This window comes from Thunnus maccoyii, chromosome 11 (assembly GCF_910596095.1).
Source record: "Thunnus maccoyii chromosome 11, fThuMac1.1, whole genome shotgun sequence".
In the NCBI taxonomy this organism is placed as follows: Eukaryota; Metazoa; Chordata; class Actinopteri; order Scombriformes; family Scombridae; genus Thunnus; species Thunnus maccoyii.
The window spans coordinates 26,421,798-26,437,289 of NC_056543.1; the positions used below are offsets into that span (position 1 = coordinate 26,421,798).

The 15,492-nt window shown below is 44.0% G+C and overlaps 1 protein-coding gene across 2 annotated transcripts; it reads left to right on the forward strand.

Annotated features, from left to right (window-relative positions):
* The first annotated feature begins 3,632 nt into the window (after positions 1-3,632).
* On the forward strand, positions 3,633-15,188 carry etv5a (ETS variant transcription factor 5a). 2 transcript variants are annotated; one of them, XM_042427128.1, is made up of 13 exons: positions 3,633-3,788; positions 5,433-5,571; positions 5,786-5,879; positions 6,040-6,087; positions 6,725-6,775; positions 8,777-8,900; positions 8,998-9,300; positions 9,423-9,745; positions 11,461-11,523; positions 11,960-12,028; positions 12,311-12,480; positions 12,600-12,707; positions 13,117-15,188. In XM_042427128.1, the coding sequence occupies exons 2-13, from the start codon at positions 5,524-5,526 to the stop codon at positions 13,345-13,347; spliced, it is 1,632 nt and encodes a 543-aa protein (XP_042283062.1). In that variant the 5' UTR covers positions 3,633-3,788; positions 5,433-5,523; the 3' UTR covers positions 13,348-15,188. The 2 variants fall into 2 exon arrangements, with proteins under 2 accessions (XP_042283062.1, XP_042283063.1); XM_042427129.1 differs by having other exon boundaries at positions 12,600-12,701.
* Positions 15,189-15,492: the final 304 nt, after the last annotated feature.

Here is a 15,492-nt window from a genome sequence, read left to right on the forward strand (position 1 = left end):
GTAGACTCTTACTCTTGTTAAAAGTTACATGTGCAGTTTGGTTTCACATGTGTTTTGTCTCACAGAATGAAAATCATTTGAAACCTCAAAGGACAGAGGCACAGAAAACAGTTACTGAAAACATATGCTATGCTAATTACAGTAGAAGAAGGGGAGGTGTGTGTAGCACCTCATAATTTCCAGCATTTTTCTTTTGGCCCTAATCTGTGGCCCTGTAGCTTCCTGCAGAGCCTGTGAAAGCAGAGCGAGACTGAGAGAAAGACGAGGAATCTGGATGAGAAAGAGAAAATGTCAAAGAAGAAGGAGGCATTGAATTAAGAATGGGAGAGAGACCAGAGAGATATAATAAAAGAAAGCATGGTTACACAACTCTGAGCTTCAGAAGAGTCTGCCTTTGGCAAGGCTTCTTGAGTATGGCTGCTAAAATAACAAGGCAAGAATTATCTCCCAAACTGCTATTAATAGCAGGCAAGTCACATCTTGTCCCTCACTGAGAGAGCATCCTGCGCCCAAAGGCACTACTTTCCTATTTCAACCCTTTTTGAAATGTGCATTTTGACAGACATTTGCAAGATAGGACAGACTGACTCTCAATTATAATGGTCTCACCTACTTATGCTTCACCACAGTGGCTGTTATTTTTACTGTGATAAGACTAAAGGTCATTTCATTGATGGGCTGAGTACTAAGAATATACAAGATTTTGAATTCTAAAAGAAGAAAAAGAATTAAAGGACCAGTGTGTAAGATTTAGTGGCATCTTCCATTTCCATTTCTGCGAAGCGGACTTAGCAGAAATGGAATATAATATTCATGAGTATGTTTTAATTAGTGTATAATCCCATGAAAATAAGTGGGTCCTCTTCCACGTAGCCCACCATGTTGCAGCACCATGTTGCTACAGTAGCTCAGAACAGACAAACCAAACACTGGCTCTAGAGAGGGCCTTTTGTGAGTTTCTAGGTTCTCTTACATGCTTGGGGGAGGGGGGGTATTCAATTGGTTGTCTGCAACCTCACTACTAGATGCCACTAAATTGTACACACTGGTCCTTTAAGAAAACAATCTCACCACAAGGTCCATTTAGTAGCAGTTCTGAAGCTTTTGATCGTATTATATGATCTTCATCAGTCAATGGAGTTTACCCAGTTATCATGGGATTGCAGGTGTTCAAATTATTTTTTTTCTTCTTCTTTTTTAAAGTACTTTTAGGACTTCTCATCCATGTTGCCTCAGAGGCTGAGGTTTGATGTTCATTCTTGTCTTTGAAGAAAAAAAATCAGACCACAAGGTCCCTTTAGTATCTGTTCTTGAGGTTCCAGTCATATCAACAATGAAATCTGAACCACAGCTTTTAAACCAAAGTGTTTCAGAGAACCTTAAAGTCTTTAAGGTTCTCCAAAATATAGAAATTTGAACATCTACAGTTCCATGACAACTGGGCAAACTCCATCTTCTGATGAAGATTTTGTCATATGATCAAAAGCTCCTGAACAGCTATGAAAAGGACCTCATGGGGAAATTACTTTCTCCATTGCTGTTGATCTTTGACCCACAAAACAGTGGCAGAATTAGACTGCTGTCTGACCAGCAAGGTGGCCCTACATGTACATGAAGGATCACGCGTCAAAAGTTCCAGGCGTAGTGGTTTTTTTGCGGCATCCTCACCTGGCTTAGTTGAGATCAGGATTAGCCCACATTGCACGCAGGCAGCACTGACCTGGCCATTATGTCAGTGTCACACTAACCTACAGTGATTGTCTTCAAGGGAACAGGAAATTGGCGCTTTAAATCTTGCCATGCTTTCACAGCACCCACTCTCACACTCGCAGTCATCTAGAGAGAGAGGTATGTACACAAGCAGCCTGTCACCCTTTGCATATGGCACATTTATTTAAGGAAAGAGTAAGAACAGCAACACAATGTGCTCACTCTCCACACGCCTCCAAGTGACCACCCACCACATCCGCACCAACGAAGAGGTGCACCATACAGTGGACCTGCAGGCTGTTGGTTTTGAAATAGTCTCACTGAGATATGTCTTCTGCTATTTAATGCCTCACATACATGTACAATTGAATTTGACAGTTGGTATTTTTAAACCTTCTCACCTACACATTTTTCAGCACCACATCTCCATATACTGAAAGACAAGCTGTTTGCCTTTGGCCTTAGACCTCTGGGATGACCAACAAAGATAGTACTGTATCTTATGTGATAACTATATGTGTTTGTGTGTTCATACTATTATTGCCTCTGCAGCAGTCTCATAATCTCTGCATCATGGCCGCGGGGATTTGCTGAGGATTATGGTTTTCATACCAGCTGCTGGAATTTGTTTTAAACTGAGCGACGTTTGTGGTGAGATAGAGTTTATGGGAGGGATTCCTAATTTGGTGACTGAAGTGATAATGACAGAGGTTATTTATTTATGACCTCTAACCTTTAGGTAAGAGCAGCCGTTTACACATACTGTATATTTGTTAGCACACACGCTAAGGTTATTTCTTGGTCTCAAATGCTTTAAGACAGTCAAAACTTGGAAAGGCTTTGCATTTGTAATTTTTATGGTAAAATTGATCCAAAAATAATAAGACTTTATTTTTGGTGGCTGGTCAAAAATGTCCAGGGGTTGGGGGCTTGCACTGAGGGAAACTTGGATTCATGACCTCAGTATTTCCAGAATCCTGGCTATGGCCCTGGATACTATATTAACATGATGTAAATTACAAACATAGAAAAGTAAAAGAACATTCACACTAAAAGCAGTAAGAATGGAAAACAATAAAAGAAAACTCTCTTTGAATTGTATAAAAGGATGATCAGACTGCAAATAGAAAACTGAATACAAACAGTAGTAATGGTGCTAGGTGAAAGGTCAGCTGGACACCAAAGTTAATTACCACATTCTGGCATCAACATGTCTATACACATTTTATGCTATCACCAGCAGTTATGCAGGCTTAGGGTGGCTGTAGACAGAAAAATCAGCTTTCCAGCTATTAGAAAATAAACAAACAAGTAATATATTTAAACAAAGCCAGTAATGACAGCAGTATTTCAGATGCAACATTTATGGTCTGAGCTCCTCTGTAATTTCTATAATGCATTCATTGTCTTCTTTACAATTCATATTAATGCTCAGAAATGTGCGTCACTCTCCTGAAACACAAATATATTGCCACTGATTAACTTTAAATGTAGACCTTCATTGTATGTTCAATAAGATATAGTGTGTCAAAGGCAATGGCACAGTTACAAATCCAATTTGTTCTTATTGTGTAATAATCTATGATTAGAGTCTAGGGAAAGTCAGCGTGACACTGACGTTGCCATACAGCAGTCTCTGTATAGGCTAGTTGCTGCTCCTTAATATATTTCCACGGCAGCTGGCCCTTTAACGAGCGCTACTTGGCATTGAAGGTTGAAAAAATGTGAATGAAATCCAGCCATTCATAAAAATAGGACAGTGCTGCGCTGTGATTGGCCAAACAGGACCTAATGCATAATTCATTAGTACCCGGGAAGTCATTGGCTACTCCTATAATGGACAGGGAAAATCGACCAATCAGCGTGTGTCTCTTCGTGCAGCTTGAGCCCAAGGGAAAACCGACCGGGCCATTAACGAAAAGCTCAGTCAAGTTTTGTGAGTCGAAGGAGGAACATCAGTTTATCAGTGCGCAGACGGCTACACGACTATCGACACACGTTGTTTTGTTTTTCTTTGTATCTGTGGACATTTCTACCGCATTTTTTCGGGATAGAGGACGTTTATATACACAAACAAGGTAAGCTGTAATATTTATTTCGGCGAGAACTTGCTTTTATGGAGGCGCGTTATGGCCATAGGCTATATTCCTCTCAGGCTCTTGTAGACTACAAACGAGCTCAACGCCATCTTATTTAAAGATCTTTACTTAGGTAACCATTGTTCTGTCCGCTTATATTTATAAAAATGGACGCCATAGGTCGTATTTAAGCCCCGCGTGTGCTGTGGTTTATCTGCGTGGATATTGGCTTTGGCTTATCAGCGGGGTCAGGCGACTGTTTGTGATTTTTTTTTTTTATGAATGGACGGGCCATTTTTTTCCTCCCTCTGTTTCCACACGGATCGAGTTTCACTTCATTGAGAAAAACAAGGGAGAGAAGGGAGGGATGGGTGGGGGAAGGGCGGGGAGGAGGAGTAGAGGGGGTGTCGGGTGATCTTCGTCCCCCAGCGACGGGCCCCCAGCCTCAGCCGAGAAGAAAAAGTATCACCGAAATGTATATTTGTTGTTGAAAGTTGGTCTGAACTTTGATAGTTGACTTTCTTTTATTCCCCAGTGGATATAAACGTGACAGACTATTAGCTGTATGTGGTAAACTTTTTGGTGCGTTTAGGGACCACATCCTACATTATTAATTCTCTAATATTTCTATAGTCGACGCGGTTGTCATAAAACACTAGTAGATCATTACTGTAGTTGTTTATCATACTAAAGTAACTTTTTGCCTCATATTTAAATACATGTTCTTTTAAAAAATCTGACCCCTGGCAGGAAAATTATACTCACTGTTCGCCTTATTTTAACTAATCTTTGTAATTATCAGGTCAGAGCCTTTGAAATTGTTAAATGTTAACTTTCTGCTCTTGATTGACATGTTTTGTGAACGTGGCGCCACATGAACGCACGTACAGTGAGTGCTAATGGTATAAGTGCAATGTTAGCTCGGCGCCTGTAATAATTGCCCAGCAGCTATCCTTTCTTCGTCATCCATTAACAAGAGATAGGGGAGTGAGTCATATCACTCTGCTGAGGGAGAAGTGAGAATAGAAGGCAGTGTTAGTGCCTTGGCTGTATGTTATTGTTGTTTATAGGGAACTTTTGTTGTTTCAAAGTGTGCGCAAGAGCAGGGAGTTCAGCTCCTGCCAATTGTAACAGCATTATTGTCACCCACAATTAAGTTCAAGCTTCTGTAAGGCACTAATTAACTCTTTGAATGGCCTTTTTTTCTGTCTAGTACGAGGGGCTTTGCTTTGTAGTACACACCACAGACTCCAAGGGTGAGGACTCATCTTTGCCGAGTCTTTTACTCAAAATCTCCAAGCTGATTATAGTGGAAAGTGCCCACAGATGGCCAGTGAGCTTATATAACTGTATTACATGTGTTCCATTATGACGCTGTGTTTACACTACTTCCTCTAACTCTGCATGGCTCAGTTCAAAGAGCTGTTTGTTGTTAAATAAAGGGCTGAGAGAAGATGGTGGCCAGTGTGACCTCAAAAATGACAATAGAGGTTAACTCAGTCTGACAAAAAAAACTCTTCTTATTGCATTATTTTTGGTCTGCACTCTCATGCTGTGCTTCCTGCTACGGAGGTATTATACAGCTCATTTTGAAGCCTTGTAACAACTGCTGTATGTGTCCTCTTCCAATTTTGTGTTCTCCAGTGACCCACAAAGCGACCCAGGCGCTGTCGCTTTAAAGCGAACACCTCCCCCCCCCCCCCCCAATATCGGAGCCCCCAATCACCCAGATAACATGGACGGATTCTATGACCAGCAAGTCCCATTTATGGTCCCACCCAGTGTAAGTGGACACATGCCAGCCTTGAACATCACATCCTCACATTCAACCCATGGCTCCTTATTATGGATGGAGCTCCTTGTGGTCACTGTAGATCACTGTGCATTTATTTGAATGGCAGACCTATTCATAGTACACTTTATATACCATCTGCATTGACCACAGGGAGGGAAGTGACATCTTCCTGACATTTTCTACATCTTCTCCTTTCCAACAGCACAAGTCTCATGTAGAGGAACCATCTCACAACAGGCCTCTGAACGACAGGAAAAGGAAATTTGTCGACACAGAACTCGCCCAGGACACAGAAGGTACGTCGCTGATGTGAATGAACGGAACAAGTGCATATTTTCGATGCCGCTACAATACGTGGGAGGTGTATCCCTGTAATTACTGTGTTTTAACTTGTAATTAGATTTACAATGAAATCAGGAACCTCTGCTCAGTATCTTTCACATCTTGATTTTGCAGAACTCTTCCAAGACCTCAGTCAACTGCAAGAGATCTGGATTGCAGAAGGTGAGTTCTACAGTTATTTTATTTTATCCTCCAGAAGAAGTGTTTTATGTTTATCTGCCTGTTGGCATAAGAAGGCTGAGTCCTTCATCTGTTAAACAAGGCAGTGGATTTATTCTGTTTTTTTGAAAGCTACACATTTTACTTCTAATATACATCCACTACAAGAGTGTGTTTTTGTAATGTTGAGGAAACATCTCTTATCCTTTGGTCCTTTGTTTCTAAATGGTGAACGAGTTGAAATTGGGCAAGTTTTGGAGATTGAAGATTAACTTGACGAGAATGTGAAACATTCCTATTTTTGTGTTAGCAATTAGAGCAAGAAGAGCAAAGTCCTACACATGAGAAACTGCTGACCAAGACTGTTTTTGTCTTACCCAAAAACACTAAAAACAGCTTTTAACAGTTGCTCACCTCCTCCTTTTCTCTGTTGGATTACTCTTTTTAAACATTTTTAATGTTTAAGATACTCTACAAGAAACTAACCAGCAGATTTTTATCATTTTACTTTCTGTTGTTTCGCCTTTTTGCCCACACTTTTCTGGCACATAAAGGTGTTAAGCTGATAGCTATAAAGAGCTCTAAAGGGGTCCGTGGTTGCTTTTTCTCACTTGTGCGACTCTCTCCTTTATCTTCACAGCCCAGGTGCCTGATGACGAGCAGTTTGTCCCAGATTTCCAGTCGGATAGCTGTGAGTACTTCTATTGTTCAACTCTGATTATTGTTAGTCTGTATGTGTCCCCTGAAGGGATTCTGTAACTGCCTTTTTAAAAAATATCAGTCAACCCCCGGTCATGATTAGGATGTTTTATCCTTGCCTGGCTCCAGACCTCTGCATTGCTGCCCACATCTATGATTTTTTTTTTTGAAATAGCAGTAGCAATTCAGGCTGAATATCAGGGTAGGTTTTGCAGCAGTGCATCAGAATTATGCACCACTATGACAACTGTATTCACATTTTTTTTAATTTGAGGAAAAAAGTGCTTATTCTTTATGAGTTACTGTCCCTGACCAGACGTCCAGGTCACTCCTCTTTTATTAAGATTTCTTCATCCTGCCGATGACAAACACAATTCATTGTCTTCCAAACACAGCTTTGGGAAAGAGCTCTCTCTCTCTCTCCCTCTCTCTCTCCCTCTCTCCCTCTCCACCATTTTGAGTTTAATCAGCCGATTGGCATGGGGCATCACATGAGCCAAGCTCCTAATCTGATTTCACACTTTCCCGCACTCGGGCCCTGCTGCTGGAGTGGGCTAGATTCCAGTGGATAGGACAGCTCCAGAGCTGCCTGTCTGCCTGTTTCACTCCTGCTCCCCCAAAAACTCACATCCCCAACATGCTCCTGTTTGTCTCTGTGTATCGTCTTTAGGCTGCAACAGAGGGATGTATTTGAATTATGCCCAATGGAGCATTTTATGACCCCCCCCCCCCCACCCTCCCCTCTGTCTTTCTGAGTTTATGTTTTCGTCTGATGCGTAGGAGGTGGAGACAGGGTGTGGTTGCTGCCTGTCTTTGTCAGGGCTGCCTTTTAAATCTTGGTTAATGTGGAACAGTGAGCTGCAGACTGACCACCAGCCTGCAGTCCTGCAACATATTATTGAGGTGAATGCATTGAGATGTACAGTATGTTCTTGTAGACAGGGGCCCATTAAAGGTTGTGTGTATATGTAGTCAGCTCACTGTAAAGAGTGTTTGTGGTATAGTGCTTAACCTTGTGCTGTCAGTATGGTGTGTGTGTGTGTGTGTGTGTTTGGGGCTATGTGTGAGTTTGGCAATTGCTACTGTTGCCAGGCTGCAGGCCATTCTCTCTTACAACTTGCCTATTCACCAAGCCCAGATTTGCCGATATGAGCTACACAGTCAGTTGGACATCACATGGTGAAGCACTCTTCCCCTTACCCAGGCTTGAACTATATATAATTTGCTCCGGAGTAGAGAGGGCGCTCTCAGTTTATAGGAGATATGTGATGGGTATGAGTTTGCATGTAGGCAGCCTCTCTGTTAATCTACCCCCTTGCACCAGTTCAGAGTAAAAGATGCCTAATCTCCTCATTATTTACTTTTCTCTCTGTGTGAGGAATCTCACTTGAGCCATTAGGGTTTCACAGCGCACACAGGGAAGCTCACGTGCCCATTGTTAGCTCTACTTAGGTCCATCAGCACCCTTGGTGATTTATTTGGCTCCCGCTCCTCTGTGCCCAGGGATCTAGTTTCTGCTTGGCTATTATGTGGCGCCCCGGAAACTGCAGCCGATACTCAGAAAGCTGCAGCTAGTGTCTAATGGTTACAGCACGGGAGAAGAAAATCATTCAGCGCCATTAGATTACAGCCACACTGATTCATGGGTATTGGTTTTGGCCTGCCCTAATGGAAATCAGACGAGAAGTTTGATAGCTTTTGTGTGTATAGTGCAGTTAGTATCTTGCTACCTACAGTAGCAGTGCTAGATAGATGGTTGTTTTCAGAGAGCGGAGTCGACCATCATTAAGGCGGATGATAAATAGCTGCTAAGTGGCTCTGTCAGTCGGGGGAATACGCAGACATTGTCCAAGCATCCGTTTATCCATCAGTTCTAAATGTGGTTAAGATAACTGCTGTACTTCTGTTTATGGATTCAATTACATTGGTGATATCTGGAGTTTATCTAATGCACTCAATCGTGTTGTTTCTCTGTGTGTCTCCTTCTATTTAGTGATGTTTCATGGCCCGCCACCAGCCAAGATCAAACGAGAGCTGACTCCCTCCAAAGAGCTTTCTCCCTGCCACCAGGAGAGGAGTCCCATGCCCTACGGAGAGAAGTGCCTTTACAGCTACAGGTACGGCTCTGCTCATACCAAGACAATAAAAGCACCCACAGGATAGCGTATCGATTATCCCTCTCTGATTGATGTCGCCTCATCTCTTTATCCACAGTGCCTGTGACAGGAAGCCCACTCCTGGGTTCAAGCCATTAACTCCTCCCTCCACACCAGTCTCTCCTTGCGGCCCCACCAGCACAGCAGGAACGCACCCACTGAGCGAGCAGACCCCTCCCCCTCATCCCCATGTAGCCAATCCGAATCCAGGGCAGCATCCAGTGCGCGTACAACAGCCAATAACAACGAGTGCAGGCCCACCCAACCAGCAAGCACTCCCAGTCCACAGCCACAGCCCGCCCTTCGCCGTGCCCTGTGCGCTGATCAGCCAGGATGCCAACAACTTCACACCTGAGCACAGGTGAGCGACTCCATGCAGAGCTGAGCCTCCTTAGCCGGCTGTGAGACATTTGTTGTCAGTGTTTCATTAAGTGTCCGAAATACTTAATCACACCGTCTTGCCTCTTCCCCCTTCGTGTTTAGGTTCCAGAGGCAGATGTCAGAGCCATGTCTACCTTTTCCCCCGTCAGAGAGTCAAGGGCGCCCTCAGTTCTTGCCGCAGCCCCCCAGCAACAGTAACAACAGTCTGCCACGTGAAGGCCGGCCACCGTACCACCGGCAGATGTCAGAGCCCCTGGTGGCCGTGCCTCCCCAGGGTTTCAAGCAGGAGCTCATCGACCCACGATACACCGAGCAGGGCGTCCCCACCATGGGCCCCCCGGGTCCACCCCCGTGCCCGCCACGTCAGGCTGCTTTCCATCCAATGGCCATCAAGCCGGAGCCTCGTGACTTCTGCTTTGATTCTGGTGAGTAGCGAAGCTATTTGAAGATCGGTTCCTAATATGAGTTGAGATGAGTCCTCCAGATGTCCCCGCGGAACTTTCTGCATCCCCCCCCCCCCTTTCTCATTGAGTGAGGAAGTCCCTAGCTAGCTGTGTGAAAGTAATTGTCCAGGGCCGTGTGTAAGTAGAGCAGGCAGAGGGTGAGGAATGTGCCCAGCCATGTTTGTTCTGGCGACTGACACATGACTGTGAGTTTTAGCATGCAGCAGAGGCCTGGGCACACACAGGTGCTCTTTTCACACGCACACACACACACTCTCAAAGCCTGATCTGCATCACTCCTCCCGAGTCACGCCGGTAAAGTAAAAGTGGGTCTTTTAGCTCAGCCTAAGCCTCTAAGGGCAAAAAGTAAATGGGTCATCCAGCCAGGTGCAGAAAACCTCTTCACTGAGCCTACCTGGAATAGATCTAGGCCAGTACCCCCAGAGGACTTAATGACCTGCAGCGCGGCGAGTTGATCATAAAGTAAAAGCCTGGAAATTCTCTGCTTGATTGTGCAGGATACCCAAGGGCCCGAACAGTGTCAGTCCTCTCCAAAAAGCCTTGGTAAACAGCAAAGGCAGAAATGCTGTTTACTCACATGGCATAAATCAAACAAGCAAGAGCGACTGTTGGTACATTGTTTGATCCTAACGCCCACACACCCAGCTGTTGTCCCTGCTCTGCTGCATTAACATCCTCATTTCATGAAATGCTGCAACTTTTTTTTTTAAAAATGTATCTTTTCTCGCACACTCTCTCTCGTATACTCTCATTCCTTTTCTGCGTGGTGGGTGACCGGCTGGCCGGTCAGTGATGTAATGACAAATCCTCTTAGCTTCTTATGGCCTTTAAATACCTACGTCACAGGCCTAGCATCTCTAGATGGATGGAGGATGCGCATGTTCAGCATACTGACGTGGGACATATTGTTCCCCCAGTGTTGGTGGTCTACAGACTGTGCCAAAACCATTGATGTAGATCTAAAGCCCCAATTTGAATCCATGCACGTGTTTCTTTGATTCCCTCTTTTTTTCTCTCTCTCTCTCTGCTTGCATGGTAAGACTCTTTCCTCAAGTGAGGACAAGAAGGGGCAGAGACTTGAGGAAACACTTCGCTCAAGATTGATCTCCGGTTGTCTTATCAGTAGACAGGAAACAGAAATAATGGCTGAGGGTGGAGGGGTTGGTATGCACCGCAGAGACACTGTGAACGGAAGACAGGCCTTGACCCCTCAGGGGGGAGGACTGCTATAACTTGATTGTCATTGAGATTTAATACAGCAGCCATGGTGCTAATCCTGTTTAAAGGCTTGGTAGACATGCGAGGGATGTTGTGTGCTGTGCAGGGTACTCAGATCTGGGCTTTAGTCCACTCCAGTGTGTGTGTGTGAGAGAGAGAGAGAGAGAGAGAGAGACTGGGCAGCTGTTGGAGCTACAGAACATGGCCAGTGACTGGACAGAAAAACAACTTTTCTTCCTATTCTATATATTTATCAATAGGACTTCACACACTAATATAGCTCGGACTGTACAAAGTGAAGATACTATATCAAAGCTATGTATCTTTATACACAGTGGCACTGGTCCAAATATATCTGTCAGCTGCGAGGTGGATTTTGATGTATTGCACATTTGATATGACAGTGAGGTTGGGATGTCTCTGGTCTAATTTTACACACCCATCTTCTTTGTTTACAGAAGTGCCTAACTGTCAGTCATCATTTGGGAGAGCGGGGAGCTTCTACCAAAATAACCATGAAAGTAAGTTCAGATTATTTTGTTGTTTTTGTCTTTTTCATCTCTCGGGTGTATGAATAATTTCATTAGTGAAGTCTTTGTGACCCTGAGCCGTGTGACTTATTGAGCTGCTGAAAGCTCAGCATGGGTGACTGCCGGGCGAAAGAATAGCGGTCAGCAGCATTCAAATGACAGCTCAAGGGGAAGTGAATCTATCAATGAATCCTGTGTAGCCGCTCCACACATACAGTACATTTCTCACATCAGCAGCTCGCAGAAGCTCAGCACAGTACAAGCTTCCACTCTTGGGAAGCTGCCTAGCTATTTAGCTTTGGATTACTGGGTAGAGCGTGGCCACTGGCCTTCGTCTCAGAGCAACAGCCTGTTTCCCACGCTCTATATGCTCTTACACTCCTATCTTATTAACTCTGCTTTTCTGTCTTTTTTTTTTTTCTTCAAGGCTTCTCCTTTGACAGAGATCCTCACCTGTACTTTGATGATACCTGTGTGGTCCCCGAAAGATTAGAAGGTGAGACTCAAGAAACTTTCAATATTAAGTACTAGATATTGTATCCTCATAAAGTGGGCCACTGTGAGCGTTTTCTGAGTCCAGTCTTTTGACTGCTCATGGTGCATAATGAACAGCGAGTCCACTTCACAGTTACCATCTGGCAGGAATGTCTCACCACACTGTGGCCGTGGTGGAGTACAGAGCTAACTGACACTTTTTTCTCTCTCTTTTTCCTCTTCTGCCTCTTTGTATCTTCCTATACTCCCTCCTCTCTCCTTTTCCCTCCTCTTCCACTCACAGGTAAAGTAAAACAGGAACCCTCTGTCTATCGAGATGGACCCCCCTACCAGCGTCGTGGCTCCCTGCAGCTCTGGCAGTTCCTGGTCACTTTGCTGGATGACCCGGCTAATGGCCACTTCATTGCCTGGACTGGTCGTGGCATGGAGTTCAAACTCATTGAGCCCGAGGAGGTCAGTCCCTGCTGTCAACTACTGCACTCATGTTTTCTGACTAGTTTTATGCACATAAACATTTTCCATTTGCACTACATAGTTTGTAATCTATCTCTGTGTGTCTCTTTTGGTGTTAGGTGGCTCGTCGCTGGGGCATCCAGAAGAACAGACCGGCCATGAACTACGACAAGCTGAGCCGCTCCCTGCGTTACTACTACGAGAAGGGCATCATGCAGAAGGTAAAGGCACGTTCACCCTTTTCTTTTCTTTCCCTCCACCCTCTTTCCCAAGCATTCTGTGTGCAAAATGGGGCTAAAATAGTGATATTTGATTACAAGTGTAAGGGTGCAGGGTATAGCAGTTGCTAACAAGTACCAGTGAATCCCAGCCCACAGACTTCATCTCCCCTTCTACTAAATACATTAGTCTATTTATATTATGTTATGGTGCTTAAAGCCTGAGATTTCAACCAATCAGAACAAGTCTCAAATTTGACCTGAAAATTAGAGTATGGGTGGATACGTCAGATTATGGGAAGTCAAGGAAACTAAACATGGTTCACAAATATGCATACACTCAAAATCCACAAGAAGTATTAACCAAAGAAGTTTCATGTGATTTAAATATGTTTTTTTTCTGACCTCTGCTTCCCAGGTTGCTGGTGAGAGGTACGTGTACAAGTTCGTGTGCGATCCCGAGGCTCTCTTCTCCATGGCCTTCCCCGACAACCAGAGGCCCAACCTGAAGGCCGACCCGGATAGCCTGCCCGGGCTGGACGACGACACTGTGCCCCTCACCCATTACGACGACACCGCTCCCTATCTGCTGGACGCTGGGGAGCAGTGCGTGGCAGCCTTGCCCTTCCCAGACGGCTACGGCTACTAACATGCAGCGGGGTCCTGATGCACAACACACATGTACACGCAAACACTCCCAAAGTCTCTCAACGCCCACTCTTAAAATCCAGAGCTGGAACTGCTGAGCAGCTTGGAGGGAAAACCTTGCGCTCTCCTCCTCCCTGGAAAAACCGTCTTACAGACTAAAACTCTCAAAGCTCCCCAGCTAAGAATGAATGAGGGAAAAACCTGCGACAGCTTTTCTACTGCACCATCATATGAGAGAGAGCAAGAGAAAGGGAGAGGGTTGTGAAACCAGTGGCGGTGTACTGGACTCGGTAGCTCTGCCCACCTTACAAGCTTCATGAAGTAAGGCAAGGAGGCTGCTGCTGATATGGAGACCAAACGAAGCAAGAAGGCCTCGGGCCGCCAACTTTAAATGAACTGACAGACCCCCCCCTTTGTACAAGACTGCGAGAGTTGTTACATTTTTGATTTTGTGACAATCTGATTTTCTTAAAAAACAATCAAATAACAGAGAGAAATCTTTTAAAATCTAATGAGATATTCTAAATGCAGCACTATTCTATAGTTGCCTTTTTTGGGTCCCCCCATTTTTATGTCACCACATCTTAACTATAAGATCCGTGAAAGGGCTTTAATTTCTCAAACATGGATTGACAAAAAAAAAAAAAAAAACACACACACAACATATTCTGAACCCACAAATCAGCTTCTTTTCTGTAGATATGATGACAATTTTTTTTTAATATGCCAGCTGTTCCACAATTTTGTTGAGACTTTAGAGACCCAGAGCTCTCAGGATCCTGGGGTGTCGCTGTACTTCAGGCTAGTCGGTTGGGCTGCTCTCTCGTGTAAATGTTGTGTTCTTTAATCGTTCTGCCCGTGTACGAGATTGTATCTGCTTCCCGTTTAGAGACTGCACCCCACAGCGGGAGCCCACAGTCTTTACAGTACATGTCTGTTCATCACTGCTGGGTCCTTTTTTATTGGTCAAGTTTAGGGATGATTAGCACTCCATCTCCTCCATTTCAAAAGGGATGCATATGCAAGTACATATTTTCCCAGAGGTGTTGATAATTCATGAGAGCCGAAGAAGTTATTATGTATGATAAATGGTCACATTGCTCCTTTTTTTTGTATTTCTGTCTGGGTGCTTAATGTTTCCTCGGCAGTGTACTAGTACCTCTGATGCACCAGTATGGCAGGAGCATCAGGACGTTGCATGCAAAAAAAAAAAAAAGAAAGGTGTGAAATTTGACACCTTCTTTTGGACACAATCACAAGTTGTCAACAGGAGACCTCTGCTTCTCTTTGCATGGTGTAATCACTCAAGACTGTGTGTCCACTAACATATCGCTTTACTGTCTTTGGACAAAGAAGATATTTGTGATATTCTCTGCATTTTTTTTTTTTTTTGTGTTCATTATCTGTGTTTCTGAATGGGGGCAAAGACAAACTTATATAAAGTATATATTTTTGCTATAAGGCTGCATTTGTTTTGATTTTAATGTATAAGCTGTATAGTTCTGGCTCTAATAGACATGTACCTTTTTAAAAAAAACAAAAAAAACAATCCTCAGTCTTTATGACGCTACTACTGCAGACTGTTTCTTTAAGAGGCCTCTGTATTGGGTTGGAGAATAGATGAGAAGATGTTTTTATCTGGGTTGTAAACTATGTGTGTGAAGGCCAGAGTTCCAGCAAAGGCTGCACTGAAGACACACGTTATATCATGGGATCCACCCCAGGCACAGGGATTGTCTGCACTTGTATAGGCTTCAGTCCCCTCCCCTCACAATGTGTTTCTTACACTGCTGAGTTTATGATAATCTGTACTGGGTACAATAAACAGTCCTCTATGCTTCACTGCCTGCAGTCATGGTGTGTTTCATCATTTTCTCTTCCACCTCTCCCCCTCTAGCTTGCAGTCAGTCAGCTGACTGGCTGCTGTGGTCTGGCAGTCACTGTGCTTGACCTGACTGATTTCTGAGTCACATGCTTATACTGACTCTTTCTGACACATTTCTAGGTAAATGATTACTCTTCTTTAACCCTTGGCAAATGTGCTTAAGGAATGTCTGGGAAGCTGTGTACAAAAAAAACTCCCTCTATTTGCTTCATTTTCTTAACACTTTAATTAGTGCTTAAGCTCATTCAAGTAAGCCTTCTT

Excerpts from the sequence above, each read along its gene's own strand:
- etv5a (XM_042427128.1), top strand. The coding sequence starts at position 5,524 with ATGGACGGATTCTATGACCAGCAAGTCCCATTTATGGTCCCACCCAGT. Across the intron at positions 6,088-6,724 it reads AGAGATCTGGATTGCAGAAG|CCCAGGTGCCTGATGACGAG; the intron begins GTGAGTTCTACA and ends TTATCTTCACAG. Across the intron at positions 8,901-8,997 it reads AAGTGCCTTTACAGCTACAG|TGCCTGTGACAGGAAGCCCA; the intron begins GTACGGCTCTGC and ends CTTTATCCACAG.